This window comes from Pseudophryne corroboree, chromosome 1, assembly GCF_028390025.1.
Source record: "Pseudophryne corroboree isolate aPseCor3 chromosome 1, aPseCor3.hap2, whole genome shotgun sequence".
Lineage (NCBI taxonomy): Eukaryota > Metazoa > Chordata > Amphibia > Anura > Myobatrachidae > Pseudophryne > Pseudophryne corroboree.
The window spans coordinates 638,566,152-638,588,241 of record NC_086444.1 but is presented as its reverse complement, the minus strand read 5'-3'; the positions used below and the strand labels follow the sequence as shown (position 1 = coordinate 638,588,241).

The window sequence follows — 22,090 nt, the reverse complement described above, 5'->3', positions numbered from 1 at the left end:
GTATTAACGCAGTGTGCCTGGTCATGCACAAAGAGTGGAGAATGAGAATACTAGTGAAGGGAGACTGTGCATAGACACCGATATGCATGATGGTGTGACAGCCTGATGGTGAACGCAAATCTGATAAATTTTCTTTTTTTATTATTTCCCCTCTCTTTTCATTTTCCACAGACGGTTTACTTCACACAACTGATAATACACAACAGTTAAACACAATTGAAATGCAAGATTTGTGTTCATTACAGGAAAAGGCAGTCTGGAGGTCAAAGGGATATGGCCAGGAATCCTCGGGACTGTGGACAGGTGGACAAGGTAAGCCAGTGGCCCCCAGAACATATCTTCCAAGCTTAGCTGAGGCGGCACACGGTCTGACTCATCTGGGTAAAGAGGGTATGTGTAAGCTGATGAGAGCCTACTGGTGTACGCCAGGATTCTCTTCTCATACAGGTAAGAGAGCAATGACATGTTTTACTTGCTTGAGGAAGAATATTGGAAAGTCAATACCAACAGAGCCATCCCATATCCCTCTGACAGACGGACCTTTTCAGGTAATACAAATCGATTTCATACAGTTACCACCCTGTAGGAATTTAAAATATGTGTTAGTTTGTATTGACATATTTTCTAACTGGGTAGAAGCGTTCCCTGCTGCCACAAATACTGCTACGTTCACTGCAAAGAAAATTGTGCAGGAATTTGTGTGTAGATATGGTATCCCTAGAATAATTGAAAGTGATAGGGGTACCCATTTTACAGGTGAAGTCTTTCAGGTCATGTGCAAACTGATGGGAATTAATAGCAAGCTGCATACTCCGTACCGTCCACAGGCGAGTGCAAAGGTGGAGAGAGTGAATAGCACTATTAAGAACAAGCTGAGCAAGTTAATGGTTGAAACTGGATTGTCGTGGCCAGAAGCTTTGCCACTAGTGTTGTACAGCATCAGAACCACTCCCAGGTCTCCCCTTAACCTATCACCCTTTGAAATTCTTTTTGGTCTACAACCTCATGTAATGATAGACCCCCAGGATGATTTGAAATGTAATAATGAAGTGACTGTGAAATATTTGGTTGGGATGAGCCAGCAGCTGAGAAATCAACAAAAAAATTTAAAGCTGGTGATTCCTGACCTACCGAACAGTAATTGTCATGACATTGAACCTGGGGATTATGTGATGATTCGAAATTTCTTACGCTCAGGTTGCCTCATAGACAGGTGGGAAGGACCATATCAAGTCTTGTTAACCAGCACAACAGCATTGAAGGTCGCCGAAAGATAGACTTGGATCCACTCGTCTCACTGCAAGAAGGTCGCTGACCCGGAGAGAACTTGTGACAAAGAGCAGAGTGTAGAGAACCTCGTATCACTGGAGTGTCTGTTCCGGGAAAGTTGAGAGGCAGGACTGTTGAAGGGCATCTGAGCACAGAGAGTAACAAGAGCTAGAACGGTTGTCGTACCACTTTCTTTTTTTCACCTCCCCCTGCATTCTTTTCCTCTCTTTTCTCCTTCTTATTCTCCTTCTTTCCCCTAACGAAATGGATCGATCACAAGAGACTGCATTTCGGGTTCTATTAGTAATTCTGGTTTTGATAAGGACAGTTGGTTTTTGTGAGGGTCCCAGAGAGGTCGAGCAGGGATCTGGAATGGGTTCTGATGGCAAGTATGAATTTGTAGGATCTCAGGATCAGCACATCATTTTGGTAAAGGCTGGCATCAGTAAGCGCTCTGGTAGTCAGGGAGCTCGGAGGAACTGTGAGGGGTTATTGTCTGATGAATATTGTATTTGTAGGAATTGTGAGAATATAGTTGAGGATGGGTGCATCCAGAGATGTCAGTCCAACCTTAATATCGACATGGACCGTCATCCGTTGAGTGATTACCACTCACTAGTGGGTAAGGTCTTAAACCAGACAGAATGTTGGGTGTGCTCACAGGTACCTCAAGGTCAGAGCAAGTCAGGATTAGTACCGTACCCTTTAGCAATAGATGAGGTACTCGAATTATGGGGTGGGAGACCGGTGGATAAGAAATTCAATATTTCTAGGCCCCCTAGTTTGAAGCTCCACCAGTATCATGTAGACAGATCCTTATTTTGTATTAATATTTCCAATTACCGAAAACAGGGAAATTGGGAAGTGACGTGGAATAACCAGACAATGACCTTTTCACACGGAGCTGATAAGATATCCATAGACTCTGAACTTGTACGCCAAATAGCCAACAGTGGGAGGTATTTTCGGTATAGGTATACTTGTGGAAGCAAGACCATGTGGGTTGGAAAAGTATCGCCAGGGTATTGTGCTCATATCATCCAGCCCGATACTTGTACTGAGCAGATAGGAGAACTAGGGATAGGTTTCTTTACTTGGAAAGTTTGTAATATGGTGATGTCATATTTTGTCCCCTATGTTCTCCCAGATGATGCCTATTTCATATGTGGGATGAAGGCGTACAAGTGGCTTGCCCCGAGCTCAGAGGGATTGTGTTATATTGGGAGAGTACTACCAGAAGTCATGACCATAACCCATGATAAGATGAAAGACGTTCACCGCAGTGCTCAGGCTCCTTATACTCATACTCACTATGAACACATCATCAAGAGACACCTCATAGATAGGACAGAGCACGCAGTCTCTGATTTGATCCACGAATCCACCGGGATTCAATTCCTTCTCGCATTAGACATCACCCGTACTGCCAGAGGAATTATAAATTATAGGTATATCCATGCGCTAGCGAACTTGATAGATAATATCACTGAGATTTATGACGACACCTTCAGGTATACGGGAAGGGAGTTACAAGCTTACAAGAAGGAACTGATTCAGCACAGGATGGTCCTAAATTATATCACAGCCGTGACAGGTGGGTACTGTATTACTCTGGCAACTCAACATGGGGTGAAGTGCTGTACGTATATTACGAACAGTACTGATGATCCAACGGAGATTATCGATCAAAAGATGGACGATATCTTGCAGTTGAAGTGGGAGTTCAGGAGGAAACACAACCTTACCTTGGCGACTGTGAGTAATGAACTGACCGGCTGGGTCTCATGGTTGAACCCACGAAATTGGTTCTCAGGTTTAGGAGAGTGGGCTCAAAATGTTATTATGAGTGTAGGGAAGTTTCTCCTTTGTATCCTGGGAGTCGTCATAATTGTTGGTTTGATATTTAGGTGTGTTCGAATTCTGACGCGGCGCAAGCACGGCACAAAGTTGATGAGTCTAAGGAGCGAGGGCGCTGTTATAGCAGCAGACTTAATTCATGACCCATCCATAGAGACAGTGTTATGATAAGGATTGCAAATGAATTTCATGGCCTGTTTCTTTCACCCGTTTTTCTTTTGTTTCCCCCTCTGCCCAGATACATCCATCCGGAAAAGACATCTGCCCTACCCAAAATGTTTATATGAATGTATTTTAGATATGTGTCTTATCTTCACCTCTGCAACCTCCAGTTAATAGCACACATAGTCGACAGATGATATCCACATATACTAGCACGCACATATGTTCCCCCCTCCATGTATCATCAACTAAATGTGCACCCCATTTGTTTTAACAACAAGCCGAAAAGAGCTCGGTAGTGTTTGTTGGCCCATTTACAGACCCTTGATACGGGATGAGAAGGATTTAATGTATACTTCACAATATCTCGAAGCTTATTGAGAACATATACGGCACGATGATACATGCCCCTCAGACATGGATTCATACATACATGCTTTTTACTATCCCACTAGGTCATACATTTCCTACCTACCACTCTCCCCCGACCATCCAAACTTCTGTAGATATTGTGTAGATATTTTTCTGTTTAGTGATTAGATAGTGGCAGTTATTGGTGACTGCCAAAGGGTGGACTGTCAAAGTCGAAAAATATTGCAGTACACACATCACGTATAAACTACACACAGATGGCCTCCACGCGTGTACTTGTTCTGTCGTGCGTGCACATATTCGCAGTTTGCGTATGATCGCTCCCGCGGTCCTGCGCATTAGCGCGTGGTATGGGTATTTATGGTAGAGTTTGTGAACGCATGGAAAGCTATCAAAACACATTACATATTTAATCCAAATAGTGCACAATGTACACATAGCCTCCCTGCACCACATCAGAAAATAACAGCAGTTTAAATGGTTTCAGAACAAAGGGATTCACCTTTACAGAATAGGAGGGGACAGAACAAGGTTATAAGGTGGTGTTTGGTATCCAGCTGAAGGGTATTTTAAGGGTAACATTCCAGTGTTGGTTTGAGAAAGATCGCATGTTCCTGCGGATAGTTATGTGCAGGAGCAGAATATAGATATAAACTGTATTTACTGTACATTATGTATGCGGCGGGAATCCAGAGGAGACCACCCACAAGAGCAGTTGGGAAAGACATCGCCTACTTATTCAAACCGACCTATGACCTCTCCTGTACTGTAAATGTGCATTCCTATGTCCAATGGACAAAGAGATTACAGTATCTATTGTATTGCTTTTTGGAAGAATTGTATAAAGAGAGCCTACTGCAGGCCTGGTCAGACACAAGACTCACAACGTTATCTATCAGATGACGGAGGACCGGACCGGGTAGCGCCAGCGAATCCACTCACGTATGTAACATTGAATGTAGCCATTTACTCTGTTATATTGTATTGTATTATTTGTATTGTAACCCCCTTTCAGCAATAATACCCTGTGGTGTCGGAACCCAGTGGTTTAATTACAATCTGGTGTCGTGTCTTCATTGCCCTGCTAAGGTTTAAAGTGTATTATCATTGCATTGCATTGCTGTAAAAGGTTTAAAGTGTATCTCTGGGTGTGTACGCACTGTGAGTACTTTGTACCGTCAGCGCGGCGTTTGTACGCTAAGTCCGTACACAGCACGGGACTTTGTACGCTAATAGCGTACAAAGTACTTAGAGTGTGTATTAAGTACAGCGGCCGCAGCGGCTCCATGGTAAAGTGTATTTAAGGTGTGTTTAAGGTATAGCTTTCATTCCTAAGGATAAATCAGCATTATCACCATATACTACAGACAGCATTAGTGGCCACCATATACTACAGACAGCATTAGTGGCCTCCATGTACTACAGACAGCATTAGTGGCCACCATATACTACAGACAGCATTAGTGGCCACCATATACTACAGACAGCATTAGTGGCCACCATATACTACAGACAGCATTAGTGGCCACCATATACTACAGACAGCATTAGTGACCGCCATTTACTACATACAGTATCAGTGATCGCCTTATACTACAGACAGCATCAGTGACCACCATGGATCCGGTATGATATACCAGCAGACGAGAGGCCAGCTGTCAGTACACAGACAGCGGCAACCCGTCTGCCAGAATACCGGCAGCGAGGCAGGGAGTCTCACACTTCGGGCTCAGTGGCGAGCTTCTGTTTAAGTCCTTATTTTCCAAGAGCTACGATGCCTGATGTAACTAAGGGCCTAATTCAGATATGGATGCAGGAGATCCGCCGCTCCCAGATTCCCAATTATCAGTAATCTGCAGCTGTGCAAGGCCCACCTTGCGATGTCGCCTGTAGTTCCCCTCTGCTTGAGGCATTAAGGGGGTGGGGGAGGCCTGTGTTCATGGAAACGGGGGCTTATCACCTCCATTGTCTGGTAGGGGAAAGTCCAGGTTCTGCGTAACACCCTGCAGACTTCCTGGCCTCGTAGACCCCTCCTTCTGCGTGTCACCATGAAGACTTCCTGGCTCCACAGACCCCCTTCTGTTGGTCAGCTGCATAATCTGATGCTTACTTAGTTGGCCATCTGTGTGAACATCATGACTGATGGTCGCGATGTTGGATCCCACCTTGTGACGGTGGTCGCAGTGCTGGGGTCGCAACTACATGCAGGAGGCATCTCTTTTACTGAGACGAATCGGACGTTAATTCAAAGCCACTTACAAGCGGCTTTAAATATCGTCCATCTCTGAATCAGGCTCCTAAATTCCAATTAGTAGCAAAAGGACCAATCATTTTACTGCATCTGGCAAACAAAAGCAAGCATGGTAGGGTGTGGTATGTTATGTCGACATTCAGAATGTGCTTGCTGACAGTTAGCTTATTGACATAACCCAATGGCCATGTCGACATAATGACTACATACTAGCATGGTATAACGTATTATTGATTTTTCTATTTAAAATAGAAAGACTACTTATCAATTAAACCCTTTTTTTACATATTTCTATTGATCAGCATTTCTCAAACTGTCCTTATGGAACCAGTGGTAAATTTCCCATTAGGCATGTGCCTAGGGGCGTCACTTGTTGGGGGATGCTTGTAACTGCTAAAAATATCCACTTTACTGTACCATACACTATCTTCAAGAGTAGAAACAGATTGGACATGCAGAGTCTGCCCCTATAATTTGTCCTACTTAGTAAATATGTATACTTTGGCAGTATCAGTCCACCCACACAGGGAAGAAAAGGCAGGTGGGAGCACACCTAATGGCTGCAGCTGGAGAGTGCAAACAGTCTGGGTGAGACTGTTACAGCCAGGAGGGTGCTTCCCTGTGTAGACAGAAACCAGTTGGGGTTCTAGCAGTGGGACAGCAGTCAAAGACCAGTGTGTGCTTGGAAGCCACTGGGGACCAGGAGGCCAGTGTCTACACTTGCATACCTCCCAACATGACCATCTCCATCTATGCTTCTAGACATTTCTTAATTTAAGAATCCTGGCACCTGTGTTGAATAGATTAATGGATAAGAAAGGTGTTTCACCACAGGTGATGACAATCATAAATTAAGAGGGAAGTCCAGGAGAAGAGCATTCTGTCCCTCCTGGAGAGGGTCATGTTGGGAGGTATGCACCTGTAGAAAACAGGGAAGACCACCAAAGCCATAGCTCCCAACATGACCCTCTCCAGGAGGGACACAATGCTCTGCTTCTGGACTTTTCTCTTAATGTATGATTGCCAGCACCTCTGTTGAACAGGTTAATGGATAAGAAAGGTGTTTCAGCACAGGTGCCAGCAATAAGCAGTAAGAGGGAAGTCCAGGAGCAGAGCATTCTGTCTCTCCTGCAGAGGGTCATGTTGGGTGGTATGCCAAAGCTGTGGCAGCCAGCCAAGCCAGGCCGGAGTCTGTTAATCTGCAGGAAGCAGACTGTGAGACTTTGTGAATCTATGTTAGAGATATTTTATTTGCAGACTAGCTACCCAAGCATAGTGAGGAGCGTGGCAGTGAGATAGTGCCCCACATAGAGGCTAGGCCAGAGGTTCTCAAACTCGGTCCTCGGGGCACACACAGTGCATGTTTTGCAGGTAACCCAGCAGGTGCACAGGTGTATCAATTACTCACTGACACATTTTAAAAGGTCCACAGGTGGAGCTAATTGTTTCACTTGCGATTCTGTGAGGAGACCTGCAAAACATGCACTGTGTGTGCTCCCGAGGACCGAGTTTGAGAACCTCTGGGCTAGGCCATACCTCCCAACATGACCCTCTCCAGGAGGGACACAATGCTCTGCTTCTGGACTTTCCTCTTAATTTATGATTGCTGGCACCTGTGTTGAACAGGTTACTGGATAAGAAAGGTGTTTCCCCACTAGTGATGGCAATCATACATTAAGAGGGACGTCCAGGAGCAGAGTATTGTGTTCCTCCTGGAGAGGGTCATGTTGGGAGGTATGCTAGGCTGTTTTTGTTATTTTTGGTTTATACTGAATGCTGACATTAAAGCAATACTTCATATATTTACAAGAAAATCTGTCTTTGGATCCTGATATAGCACCTAGACACTGCATCAATATGCTTTACCTAACTAATTACCCCATATCCTCACAATACACATTTAAAGAATAAAAAAAAGTAATAGTTCATGTCTTCCTTTATTATTATATTAAGTTGTCAATCATTAAATGGTTGCTTATAACTAGAGATGAGCAGGTCCGGTTCTCTGAGAACTGGACTCACCCGAACATAGCGGATACGAGGAGATCCGAGCCACAGCTCGGATATCCCTGCCTGCTCCGGATCACAAATCAAGGCAAAACCTCAGGATCCCGCTGTTGGATCCTGAGATTTTTTTTTTATCGGGCGTCAGTTGAATACAATGGGCTGACCGGTGATTGGCTGAGAGAGCCGTCACAGCTCTCAGCCAATCACCATGTCCCCATAGACTACATGGGGCAAGATGGCGACCCCGACCGCGCTTATGGCACCACCGCACGCACTGCCAGCACCCACGCACTGAGGACACTGCCAGCACTTCTGTACTGAGGACACTGTCAGCACTCCCACATTGCCGACACCCCTGCACTGAGGACGCTGAAGGTACTCCTGCACTGCTGAAACAGCCAGCATACCCGCACTGCTGACACCTCCACAAACAGGACACAGTCCGCACTGCCGACACAGCCGGCTCCCCCATACAGAAGACGCCACTGGGACACCCACACTGCCAACACTGTCGGCACCCCAGCAGTGAGTACACCGTCGCCACCCCTACACTGAGGACATCATTGGGACACCCACACTGCCTGCACCCTGCAATGAGGAGACTGCCGGGACCCTTGCATTGCTGACAACACCTGAACCCACACTGCCAACAGCGCCGGCATACCAACATTGAGAACACCGCCGGCACCCTCATACTGCCGACACCCCCACATTGCCAACACCATCAACACTCCCCACTGAGGAACCCACCTTCACCCACCACTGCTGACACCGCTGGCATACCCACATTGAGGACACCGCCGGCACCCTCACATTGCCGACACCGCTGGCACCCCTGCATTGAGGACACCCCCGCACTGTGGACAACGCAGAAACCCCCTGCCACAGTAAGTGCAGTATTGTTGTATCCGACCTGCACCTGCTTTGTTATCTACAGTGTATCCATCCAACACTGTATCCAACCCGCACTCCGACCTGCAGTGTATCCGATCCACGGTATCCTGCACTGTATCCGGCCTTGCACTGTAGCCAACGCGCACTGTAACCTGCACTATATTCAACCCGCACTCCGACCTGCATTGTATCTGACCTACACTGTATCCAGGGCCGGTTCCGGGGCTTCTTGTGCCCCGGGCGGCATTAGGGCGCGTGGCTTCATACAGGGGGCGTGGTCAGTTACGCCCCCTGTACTGTAGTAGGATGTGCGGTGCGCGATTACGTCATTGCGCACCGCACAGCAAAGGTCCTCTCCACGAAGGAAAACTAGACGCTAAGCGTCTAGTTCCCTTCGTGGAGAGGACCTTTGCTGTGCGGTGCGCGATGACGTCAACGCGCACCGCACATCATTACAGTTAAGGTCCTCTCCAGGAAGGGAAACTAGACGCGTAGCATCTAGTTTCCGTTCACAGCGGGCAGCCCACGAAGGGAAACTAGACGCGTAGCGTCTAGTTTCCCTTCACAGGACAGCAGGCAGCGGCGGGCACCACAGCAGCAGCGGATCTTGCCATGGTGCGGCGCCCTCCGGATGGCGCCGGCGCCCTCCGGATGGCGCCGGCGCCCTCCGGAAGGCGGCGCCCCGGGCAAAAGTCCTGCTTGCCCGTGGCAAGATCCGCTACTGACTGTATCCAACCCACACTGTATCCGACCCACGCTGTATGTGACCTGCACTATATACAACCTGCAATGAATTCCACCTACACTGTATTCCGACCTGCCCTGTAACCTGGTCAATATTTAACTGTGTGTCCCAAAGTATTCCACACTGTACTACGCAGGTATGAAATGCTGTTTTTTTTTACTGCTGCTGATTGACAGGGGCTTTACATGGGCACAGTGTGCCAGTCATCAGTGACCCAGGGCCCCCAGGCGGGAGGTACAGACTGGGCACTGAGAATAGGCACATGCTGGGAGCATGCGCACTTGTGTAGGGGGCATAAATGTCTGCTGTTGCTATTTTATACATGGTTTCATTGTTTTTTTCTTTGCTGTTTGTTAACTACTTTAGAGCAATGATATTCTACACACGATTTAATTTCTGTGGTGGATTTTTTTTTATTAAAAGTACTTGTGAGTTGGTTCTATTAGTTATTGCTAATACATTACTAATTTGTAAAACACTTTTAAACAGAAATAACTTCTGTTTGTGCCACTGTGCTGCTGCTTAATTTAGCCAGCCAGGCTTTGGCTGAGCTGTGAGGTGGTCAAAATTGACTGGAAAATTGTGGAAATAAATGTTATCAAGGTTAATAATACTATAGGAACAAAACAGGCCAAGATTCACTGTAGGAACAAAATCAGGCCAAGATTCTGTAATTTTAGCTCTTTTTATGATTTTTCTAAAAAATAAATTCAGATCTAAAACCAAAACCCGCAAGGGCGGTTTTGGCAAGACCAATACAGATACAAAACACTAAGGAGATACAGATCCAAAACCAAACCCCATGATTTGGGACGACGCACATCTCTACTTATAACCAATGAAAATAATAAAATTGGGCAGAGGGAGGCGGCCATTACTGTTGTGCCTAGAGGTGACCTGACCCTTCAATTCATCCCTGCATGTAACCCAAGCAGTATATTTTTCAAGGTTTACACATTAATAATTAATACTACCAGTAGATCTATTGTGCTAGTCCAGTGGTTCCCAAACTTTTTTTGAGCCACAGCACCCTAGAGCAGTGGTTCTCAAACTCGGTCCTCAGGACCCGGCACGGTTCACATTTTCCAGGTCGCCAGCAGGTGCACTGTGTATCACCAACTGTCACATTTTAAAAATCTACAGGTGACCTGCAAAACATGAACTGTGTGGGGTCCTGAGGACCGAGTTTGAGAACCTGTGACATAGAGTATCAGAATTTTTTTTCACGGCACCCCTAGGCCAATTGTTTCTTATTCAGAAATGTAAAAAAAAAATTATATTAAATAAATTGTCTTTAACAATTGTTGCTGCCGGTACTGATGTTCTTCCACTGTTCCTCTCTTTCCTCCTTCCCCCCACCCCCCCCACCCTTCCTCCTCTTTGCTATGCTTCAGACCCCTGTTTATAAATTTTATTTTTTCATCCTTCATTAACTACTGTTATATGGACTATTGATCAGGGTATAGCTTAACATTGCAGATGGATCTTTACTTGTTTGTATATTGTATACACACCGATCCCTGGTTGTTTGTTGTACCGCTACTGTCTGTGGCGCATATGTTTCCTTTTCTATTTGTCAGTGTTTAACTTGTAAAACTCAATAAATATATTTACAACAAAAAAATTGTCTTTATACAGTATGTCATCCTTAGATTCAGTTGTGTGGTGAGGGGCAGGATTCACTTCTGTTTGTCCACATATTTTATGATTGGATGCCCCAAGCACTGGTTTTGTCTATTACACTGCCCATAAATAATTTGTATTGGTCCTGGCCCACCAACACAGGGCACCCCCCCAGCAAGTACCCTGAGGCACCCCAGGGTGCCACGGCACACAGTTTGAGAACCACTGTGCGTGTCAATTAACACATCTGTACTCCAGCCAGATCTGGAAAACATGCACTTTTAGGGTTCCATGCAGACCGGGTTTGTGCATCATGGCTATAGATGAAAAATAGAAATTGAATATAGTAACTTCTTTATATACAGGGGTGTGTTTGACACCAAAGTTTGCTAGAAGTTTCACATAACACAATGATGATTTCTTGGCATAGTCCTGGTTATGTTTTCACAATTTCCCCAATCATGCACAGGTGAACCAATCTATCTCATTGAGTTAGTAATGATCTCTCTTGCTCCCTCAAAGAGAATTACTTAAAACATGACGAGTTGAGATTGCGGATGTCTGGCATTCAGAAACCCTGGCTTAGTCCTGTGGTTCTCAAACTCGGTCCCCAGGACTCCAAACCGCTCACGTTTTCCATGTCACCCAACAAGTGCACAGGTGTAGTCATTGCTTACGGACACATTTTAAAAGGTCCACAGGTGCAGATAATTATTTCACTTGCCATTCTGTGAGGAGACCTGGAAAACATGAACTGTGTGGGGTCCTGAGGACCAAATTTGAGAAAGTGTCCAAGTCAAAAGCGCATTAAAAATATTGTTACATTACATAAAGGCCAGTCCAGGGAACAATGGAAGAAGCTGTATTAAGATCTGCTTAGATAAAATGATCATTCCTTCTTAGTATGTAATATTAAGTGGGCAAGATTGTCAGAACACTGATTTACAAAACCATCATTTTTCAATGTAGTACATCTTGGTCTTGGGGGAGATCTCTGATTTTACAAAGCAAACAGCACTGTGTGAATATAGAATAAGTAGAATCAGTATAATGCTTTTTGTTACTCTTAAGTGGTCCGTTTGAAGGTACAATTACAAAAAATACCATCCTAACAACTACATTTTATTTAGAATTGACTTTATTTTAGTCCCACTTTATAAATCTAAAGTACATCTATGTCACAGTACAATTTTACATTTCCCAAGTGCATTATGGGATTAATATGAAATCATTCTTCTTCATGAGAAGAAAAAATATATAGTAACTTTTCAAATAAAAAAGTATATTATTCATCCATTATCAATCAGAAAATTATATTATTGGTCCAATACAAGGTAAAGCTGTCGGGGAATAGTCACTAAACACTTGTATGCCGTTAGACCTCTATCAGTGCTGGCAAACACATTATTGTCCATTTACATGAATGCCTTGTCAAGTTGGTTTGTATTTTCTCTTTTCAGATCCTTTATTGGAATATTAACAGTTGCTGTATATGATAAGCCAACAGGAACAAGGCAGATAGGGCAGATAGAACTGAGGAACTGCTGCTCGCTGCCTGTAAGGAAGCATCATTTGCACTTTTCCAAAGCTGTGGCTCCACTGTGATGTATCCATTAATAAATTGGATTTGTGGAGGAGGGTCAGTGACACTGCAATAAATAAATAACATAATGAATGACATCTTTCATGTAAAGAAAAGCTGTTAGTACTATGGTATCACACATACAAACACACTAATAGATTTAATCATTTGTGGCTGGGATATTTCATACTCTGTGTCGAAAGTTATTTTTTAGGTGGGGGAGAGAAGGGGGCTGTTTTTGATCGGGGTAAAAAGTCTGCAAGTAAGGAGTTCACCAATCTCCGAATACAGGTGATTGGAATTGGTAATCAGGTTGTCCAACATGTTAGATCTCACCAACCAATCGGAGCTGAAGCTATTGTGGTACTGGTAACAATCAATCTGCAGACCATTACTAGTAGTAGATTGGAAGATCTGTATTTGCTGAAAATGATCTGCACATCACTTAAAAATATTGGCAAGGTATATGGTGGACTGAGGAACTGTTACACCAGGGGAAAAAACGCAGAATTGCTGAGTCGTTTTTTTTCTTTCTGATGCTGATATATGGGTCCCATAAGAGGCTACTGATATGTGCACGCCATGAAATCAACAGGAATGTTTATCATTTCACTGTAAACTTCCTTTTTGTATGTACTGTACATCTACAAGCTGTGCACCATTTGTGACAATAAAGAAAAAAGGTGTTTACATACTCATACCTCCCAACATGACCCTCTCCAGGAGTGACACAATGCTCTGCTTCTGGACTTTTCTCTTCATTTGTGATTGCCAGCACCTGTACTGAACAGGTTTAGTGGATAAGAAAGGTGTTTCAGCACAGGTGATGGCAATCATACATTAAGAGGGAAGTCCAGGAGCAGAGCATTCTGTCCCTCCTGGAGAGGGTCATGTTGGGAGGTTTGCATACATACAGATGTGTCGTCATACATCATTGCTGCGCCAAACAGACCCTCTAACAGTGTCAGGTCCTATGAGAGACTGCTAGTGTTTTTTGCGTCTTTTTGCAATGCAATGTGACTATGACGCACAAATAAACTGTTGATTAATTTGCTATGTGTGCGACTGAGTCTCTGACTCTGTACAGCAGTGGTGGGAAACCTGCGGACCTCCAGCTGTTGTTGTACTACAGATCCAAAATGCCCTACAACAGCATGCTGGTATGTGTAGTTCAACAACAGCTGGCGAGCCAAAGGTTCCCCACCCCCGGGGAACCTTTGGAAGTGCTACAATACAGTGGCATCACAAGGGGCTGCTGCCCGCACCCGGGTGTCAACCGCAGAGGGGGAGACGCCAAAGTGCCGGCTCCTGCTCTGTGACAGGAGCCGGGTGCTGCACTGTAACATTACGTGCAACAACCCGGGTCCTGTCACACTATAGAAGACAGCAATGCAGGAAGACAGTCTCCGAGGGCAGGCCGCATCTCCCGGACCCCGAAGTGAAGAAAACGGGGGTTGGGGTGCTTATCCCCGCCCCCTTCCACGAAACCCCACCTCATGGGGCCACGCCCCTTTTGCGGCCACGGCAGCACCGGGTGCAATTTAGGCGAGTGACGCCTCTGCTACAATGTAGCAGCCACAGCTTTTACAATGCAAGTTACGTTGTGCTCCACATACAGACCACACACCATATATCAAATTAATCAAAACAGTCTTTTCTTGCGTTCTAGTAGCACTGCTTTGTGATCATGAACATTTTCAGCAAAGAAAGATGCTCGATGCTAGCAGAGTTCACGGGACCTGACTGCTCACTCGCACCAGGCATCTCATGCTGCATGGCATATGAGGCTAGATGTAAGAGGGCACATCTGTACGTATAAAAAAATGAAAGAAGCAATGGTAAATGGCCAGGAGCAGCTTCATTAAAGAAGAGAAATGGAATGAGAAGAAAGCAGGGAAAATAACACTGGGCCCAATTCAGATCTGATCGCAGCAGCAAATTTGTTAGCTAAAGGGCAAAACCATGGGGGTCATTCAGACCCGATCGCACACTAGCTTTTTTTGCAACGGTGCGATCGGGTTTGAACTGCACATGCGTATGCACTGCAATGCGCAGGCGCATCGGGCGACGGGGGTCGCCGGACAGCGACGGAATCTATGAAGAATGCGATCACAAGAAGATTGACAGGAAGAGGCCGTTTGTGGGTGTCAACTGACCGTTTCTTTGGAGTGTCCAGAAAAACGCAGGCGTGCCCACCCGTTTGGAGGGAGGGTTCCTGACATCAGCTCCTGGCCGGATCATTGCAGCGGCTGAGTCCTGAGCTGTGCAGAGACTGCACAAACTTTTATTTGTGCAGCTCTCTGCACAAGCGAACGCACCCCTGCACAGCATTTACCCCCTCCTCCTGTAGGCGGCAACTACCTGATCCCAGCACTGCAAAAAAACACCTGCATGCGATCAGGTCTGAATTTACCCTGCACAGAAACAATATAACCCACCCAAATCTAACTCTCTCTGCACATGTTATATCTGCCTCCCCTGCAGTGCACATGGGGGGTAATTCCAAGTTGATCGCAGCAGGAATTTAGTTAGCAATTGGGCAAAACCATGTGCACTGCAGGGGGGCAGATTTAACATGTGCAGAGAGAGTTAGATTTGGGTGGGTTATTTTATTTCTGTGCAGGGTAAATACTGGCTGCTTTATTTTTACACTGCAAATTAGATTGCAGATTGAACACACCACACCCAAATCTAACTCTCTCTGCACATGTTATATCTGCCCCCCTGCAGTGCACATGGTTTTGCCCAACTGCTAACAAAATTACTGCTGCGATCAACTTGGAATTACCCCCATGGGACCTAATTCAGATCTGATCACAGTAGCAAATTTGTTAGCTAATGGGCAAAACGAGGATGGCCATAATATCCCTTTAATCTCGAACACCTATGATTTATACAGGCTCTGTGGCTGGCTAAAACCAGGTGAAATTCAGGCTAGAGTTTAGTCAGCCACAGAACCTGTCTAAATCATAGGTATCCCAGATTAAAGGGATATTATGGTCACCATAGCAAAACCATGTGCACTGCAGGGGAGGTAGATGTAACTAGAGATGTGCAGGTTCGTATTACTCTACACTTAACGCCAGAATTAACGCAAGTTCGGATTTATCCAGATTTTTCTTTTTGGCTAACCAAAACACGTGACATCCAAGAGCCAATAAGATGCCATTTTGAGATCCGGGTAAATCCGAACCCGCTCATCTTTAGATATAACATGTGCAGAGAGAGTTAGATTTGAGTGTGGTATGTTCAAACTGAAATCTAAATTGGAGTGTAACAATAAAGCATCCAGTATTTACCCTGCACAGAAACAAAATAACCCACCCAAATCTAACTCTGTCTGCACATGTTATATCTGCCCCCCTGCAGTGCACATGGTTTTACCCATTAGCTAACAAATTTACTGCTGTGATCAGATCTGAATTACCCCCACTGTTCCTATCATACATGACTCACATCTAGGAAATACACCAGTTGGTAGAGCTCTTCAGTATAGGGAACATACAACACTAGAGTCACTTTTTCTGGGAAACCAAAAACTGTAGAGGTGTAATTTATTTATGTATAGAGTAATCAGAAAGAAGATTATATATTTTTTAAATTGTTGGATTTTTTTATCATCTTAGTACAGATAAAACAAAAAAGTGGATATTGGGAATTATTCAGGTTTGTTAGCAAACCAAAAAAAGTTAGCAATTGGGCAAAACCATGTTGCACTGCAGGTGGGGCAGATGTAACATGTGCAGAGAGAGTCAGATTTGGGTGGGTTATATTGTTTCTGTGCATGGTAAATAATGCTGTCTGCTTTATTTTTACACTGCAATTTAGATTTCAGTTTGAACACACCCCACCCAAATCTAATCTCTCTGCACATATTACACCTACCTCACCTGCAGTGCAGCATGGTTTTGCCAAATTGCTAACTTTTTTGTTTTGCTAACAAACCATTATTTATTAAGCTGATAATTAATAAAAAGCCACATCAATGAATAACCCATATTGCATGTACAATTATATAGCTGATACTATTATGCCTTGCTCAAGGCTATATTTTTACATTATATGGTCTAATAAATATCACAATGAACCTATTTCAGTTGGTATCAACCTGTACTACTCTGGAAATCATTTATGTATCTCTATATTAAATCTTGGACTTTTGTAAATCAGTAACTCATGTATGCTATAGAAATCAGAATATTTAAAGCAGGTTGTGCTAAGGGGATATGACAGTCATTAGGTCGACGGGGTCACTAGGTCGACGGGGTCACTAGGTCGACAGTTCAAAAGGTCGACATCAGTTTTTCACATTTAAAATTTTTTTAACAAACTTTTTCATACTTTACGATCCACGTGGACTACAATTGGGAACGGTAACCTGTGCCAAGCGCAGCGAGACGTGCGAGGGGACACTGTGCACTAATTGGGGTTCCCCATCACTTTACGAAGAAAACAACACCAAAAAAAGTTTAAAAGACTCATATCGACCTTTTGACCTGTTGACCTAATGACCATGTAGACCTAGTGACCCTGTCGACCTAATGCATGTCGACCAATAGTGGTCGACCTAATGACTGTCGACGTAAGTTGTGTCAACCTAATGACCCATACCCGTGCTAAGTAACAAATAAATATTACATTTATTTTACTATCAAACAGAAGATATCAGCTCCTACAATCTAAAATTGTCACATACACCCTAAACTTTACAGGTAGTAAGGTTCATTTTTGTTACTTGTAGCATTTGCCTTCATGTGTATAGTTTTTATTTTTATGACAAGACGTAGTTACCTTTCCTGAATGCGAACCCAAAGGTCACTAAAGTGGCGGTGTTTCTCTTTCCTCTGCTTCTTTTTGTATTTCCTCTCAATTTTGTCCATTACGTCTACATTATCCGGCATTAACAGGTTGGGTAGCAGCTCTTTGTCTCTGTGTTTGTTCTTTGGCTGCTTCATTTTCATACTCGTTGTATATGGGGGTGATGAGAGCCCCAATGATAACTTTGAGGAGGTAGGTGTCTTTTTACTTTTACCACTTCAAAATAAAAACAAAATTTAAAGTAAAACATACAGATATGAAATATGTTTAAGGTCCAATTTAATAAAGTCAAATTTGAGAAAACCATGGTAATTACAAAATTAGCAACTCTATAGGAAACAAAAAATGACTGCACGTCATACTTGCCTACCTGACCCTCTCCATGAGGGAGAAAATGCTCTGTTCCTGGACTTTCCTGGTAATGTATGATTGCCATCACCTGTGGGGAAACACCTTTCTTATCAATTAACTAGCTCACCACAGGTGATGGCAATCATACATTACAGGTTGAGTCTCCCTTATCCAAAATGCTTGGGACCAGAAGTATTTTGGATATCGGATTTTTCCGTATTTTGGAATAATTGTACACCATAATGAGATGTCATGGCGATGGGACCCAAGTCTAAGCACAGAATGCATTTATGTTTCATATACACCTTATACACACAGCCTGAAGGCAATTTTAACCAATATTTTTTATAACTTTGTGCATTAAAGAAAGTGTGTGTACATTCACACAATTCATTTATGTTTCATATACACCTTATATACACAGTCTGAAGGTCATTTAATACAATATTTTTAATAACTCTGTGTATTAAACAAAGTTTGTGTGCATTGAGCCGTCAGAAAACAAAGGTTTCACTATCTCACTCTCACTCAAAAAATTCCGTATTTCGGAATATTCCGTATTTCGGAATATATGGATATGGGATACTCAACCTGTACCAGGAAAGTCCAGGAACAGAGCATTTTCTCCCTCATGGAGAGGGTCAGGTAGGCAAGTATGCTGCACGTTTATTTTAGTTTTTATGTTATTTGGAAACCCTCCCTCCCATTCCTTCCCCCCTTCCCCCCCAAAAAAACCCCAAAACACCAAAAAAAACAACACAGTCTGCCAAAATATTGATTGGTATCGGGCTCCCTACAGTTGGGATGCAGGCTGTCAAAGTACCGATAGCGGTCTCCCGGTGAAAAATGTACTCAGAATGAGTAATTAATAAAGCTAACCCTAATCCCTAACTTCTTTGACCCTAATCCAGAACCCCGAAGCCTGACCCTAACCTTCCCTCTCCACAGCCTAACCTTAACCTTCATAGGTGGTGCCTAACCCTAACTCCCCTTTCCCGCAGCCTAAACCTAACCCTCCCCCCCCCCCACACCCAGCAGCCTAACACCTACCCACCCGAGGGTGCCTTACCCTATACACCCCCCCCCCCCCTGCAGTCTAACCCTATCCGTCCGCCCCCCCCCCCCAGCCTAAACCTAACAGAATCAGCCCCTAAGTATCCTAGCTGTCTGTGTATGTACTTACTGTAATCTGCATATATACAGTGTATGACTTACCTCATAATTGATCTTCCAGCAGGAGTGTGATACACCTCATAGCCGTCTCTTCTTAAAACATCGATGACAGTATTGTTACCCATAAAATGGCCTAAGCAGAGATCAAAACATCACTGTAAATGGTCATTACATGGTAAAACCAAATTCATCTCTATGCTCTTCCATCATTGTATAGGTTATAAGGCAGACAGCAGCTGTTGCACTATTCTCACAAATACTATTAATCATTTTGGTTGTGACCTATACATAGCACTGTCTGCATTGTTAATATAGAAAATGTTATACAAAGAAAACACAAAAAAAATGTAAATTTTTCACACATTTTAGCGTCTTTTGTATATTTTCTTTAAGAGTTACAATTTTTGTTAGTGGGAAACAATAAGCTGCTGATAATGACAATGGAAATGACACAGTTGTGTAAGCATATCTACAATGTCATTTAATATACAAGATAGAAACAGTTTAGTAGACTGCTCTATGTCTTAGAGCACACATAAATCAACTTTATTTTTACATTCTTGTAGATGATCAGGCATAAGACTATGGGGTCTATTTACTAAGCCAATTAGCTCCTAAATACCATGTTACAGGCTGGGTTTGAAAAATGACAGTTAGGAGACGATTGGCTGGTACTTTATCACCTTGTACTTTATCTCCATCTAAGGCTTAGTAAATAAACCCCTATATATTCAATAGTGTACTTGTCACACTATACATAAAAAAAAAAACGTGGCATATGGATAATACTAAAATACTGTAGGCAGTGCCGGATTAAGGGAGGGGCAACAAGGGCGGTCGTCCCAGGGGCCCCACACATTACGGGCCCCCACATACAGCTGTCGAAAAAGCAGAGTATTCCTCCTCCAGCGGCTGAGCTGTGCAGCCGCCAAGGAGGTCGTACGCGTCCAGCAAGTGAAATAATTCAATACAGCAGGAGACGGCAGCAAGGGGTGCTCCAGCGCTCTGGTCTTAGCGTCGGCTGCTGCTCAATGTCCGTGTGGTCCCCGCCTCACCCGCGGATCAGGAGTTCACCCTGTCCGGCCACCGCTGGCGAGATCTGGCTCCCTCTCCGCTGCAGCCACCCTGTCCCCCTCCTCCCCGTGCGGCGGCGGACCCATTTGCAGCACCAGAGCTGTGTACTCCTGCTGTGGGGTGGGGGAGGCGCTGCGTGCCGTGCTCCTGCTGTGAGGAGGGGGGGGGGTGGATGGCACACTGCTTTGTGTGCGATTAGTGGCGGCCCCCACAACTTTGTCGCCCTTAGGTCCCCACAAGCTTTAATACGGCCCTGACTGTAGGCGGTATCCAATGAGCCGTGAAATTGCAGCAATGTTTCTCACAATTTTTTTTGCATCTATCGCATGAAAATTGGCGCCAAAATGACTTTTCACAGGTATGCACGCTCCCATTTTTCACCCTATCCTATTCCAAATGTGCGAAAATGGGACTTGGCGAAAATAAATCTAAGTGAAAAATCAGAGTGAAAATGGGGAAATCAGCCTGTACCTCAAAAAATGCTAAACTAAGATAGGACAACAGTATAGTAGTGTATTAGAGGTCATATTAAATATATTTGGGGTGTTTAAATTGGGTCAAATGGTTGTTAAATGATTTGGGGGGTTTTTATGGAAAAATATTATAAAAGCAAGTTTTTTTCAGCAAAATAATTGTTCAAATTGAATTCAGGGTACATTAAAATAGACATAAATATATATTTGGGTCATTTTATGGGACTTAAAAAAAAAACTGTAAACAGACTACCACAGTATACCTATCCTATTTCTTGAACCCAAATTCCATCACTTTGCCCTTTTTTACCCCAACACTGACAAGTCATTATTGGCCAATTAAAAATAATTAAACATTTCTAAGTGCCTAATTAGTCATTAGGGAGGGTGTTCCAGGGGTCCTGAACCAAATTCTGACATTTTTACCTCAAAATAGGGATTTTCCCCAACTTTTCACCTGCCCAGAGTAGGTGAAGTGAAATTTGCTGTAAAATTATTGGGTGGAAAATTTTCACTGCTAATTGGATAGGTTTTTTTTGAGATTTGCGGTAAAAAAATATTTCTTTCAAGCGAAAACAGGTTATCGCTTCTAATAGGTCACCCCCCTGTGTATGCAGAATCAAAAATTTGGATTCAGTTTTTGGTTGGGAAGAACTGTTTGCTGCGAATGGATCAATTTATATAGTAGTTGAAATCTTGTCTTTTATACTGTATTTCTTGTGGTTAATCATATTGTATACATTGTTGTGTGGTTTTAGTAACCCCATTTACTAGTATACATTGCAACAGAGGGATTTGATACAACATGCTTAGTGAACCAGTAGATCTTTAGCTCTTGGTGTACGGAACTTTACATGTGCCCTTGACATGTTCCTTCTGAAATTTGTTTACTCCTCGGTGAATATAGCACAACTGGGAATGCAAATTGTTGAATGCTATGAAAGAAATGCTCAAAAAATATACATAAGGACTAAGGATAAAATATGTTCTATTCTCTTGTATCATTGCCGTCTACTCTGGATGCTTCTATGTGTTGTTGGTGTGGTCTTCTTAGGGTTACATTATCATTATTTACATATTACACTGTAATCACCAAGCAGTGCAAGCAGGTCAGATCAAAAATTCTACAGGTACTGTACGTGGAAATTGTTTCCATATAAAAGACCTAACACTGTATGAGCCATGCCTAAAGATAGGTACACAATATATAATTATTGGGCCCATTGCCAATAATTGGGTTCTCAGACAAATTTATTGTATAGTGCGTATGAAGGATCGTTTTGGCGTTTCACCGATAATTCTGGAAAATTTTGCCCACACACACAAGCGATTGATTTTGCGATCTGTCGTGCCAAATTAAAAATCTTGGCCACAATCTTTCGATATCGAGCAGTGTATGTGCATTCTCAATAATCTGCCCATATTTCCTATGTCTCCCT

The 22,090-nt window shown here is 43.7% G+C and overlaps 1 protein-coding gene across 1 annotated transcript in view; it reads right to left on the bottom strand.

The window, feature by feature from the left end:
• Positions 1-12,322: 12,322 nt before the first annotated feature.
• The window catches only part of TRABD2A (TraB domain containing 2A), a 186,612-nt gene continuing 176,844 nt past the window's right edge, over positions 12,323-22,090 (bottom strand). The window contains exons 5-7 of the mRNA XM_063925336.1: positions 19,147-19,237; positions 17,554-17,796; positions 12,323-12,829 (exon numbers count right to left, since the gene is read on the bottom strand). Of these exons, the coding sequence (XP_063781406.1) occupies positions 12,646-12,829; positions 17,554-17,796; positions 19,147-19,237 (518 nt within the window). The 3' untranslated portion in view covers positions 12,323-12,645. The remainder of the gene's footprint in view (positions 12,830-17,553; positions 17,797-19,146; positions 19,238-22,090) is intronic.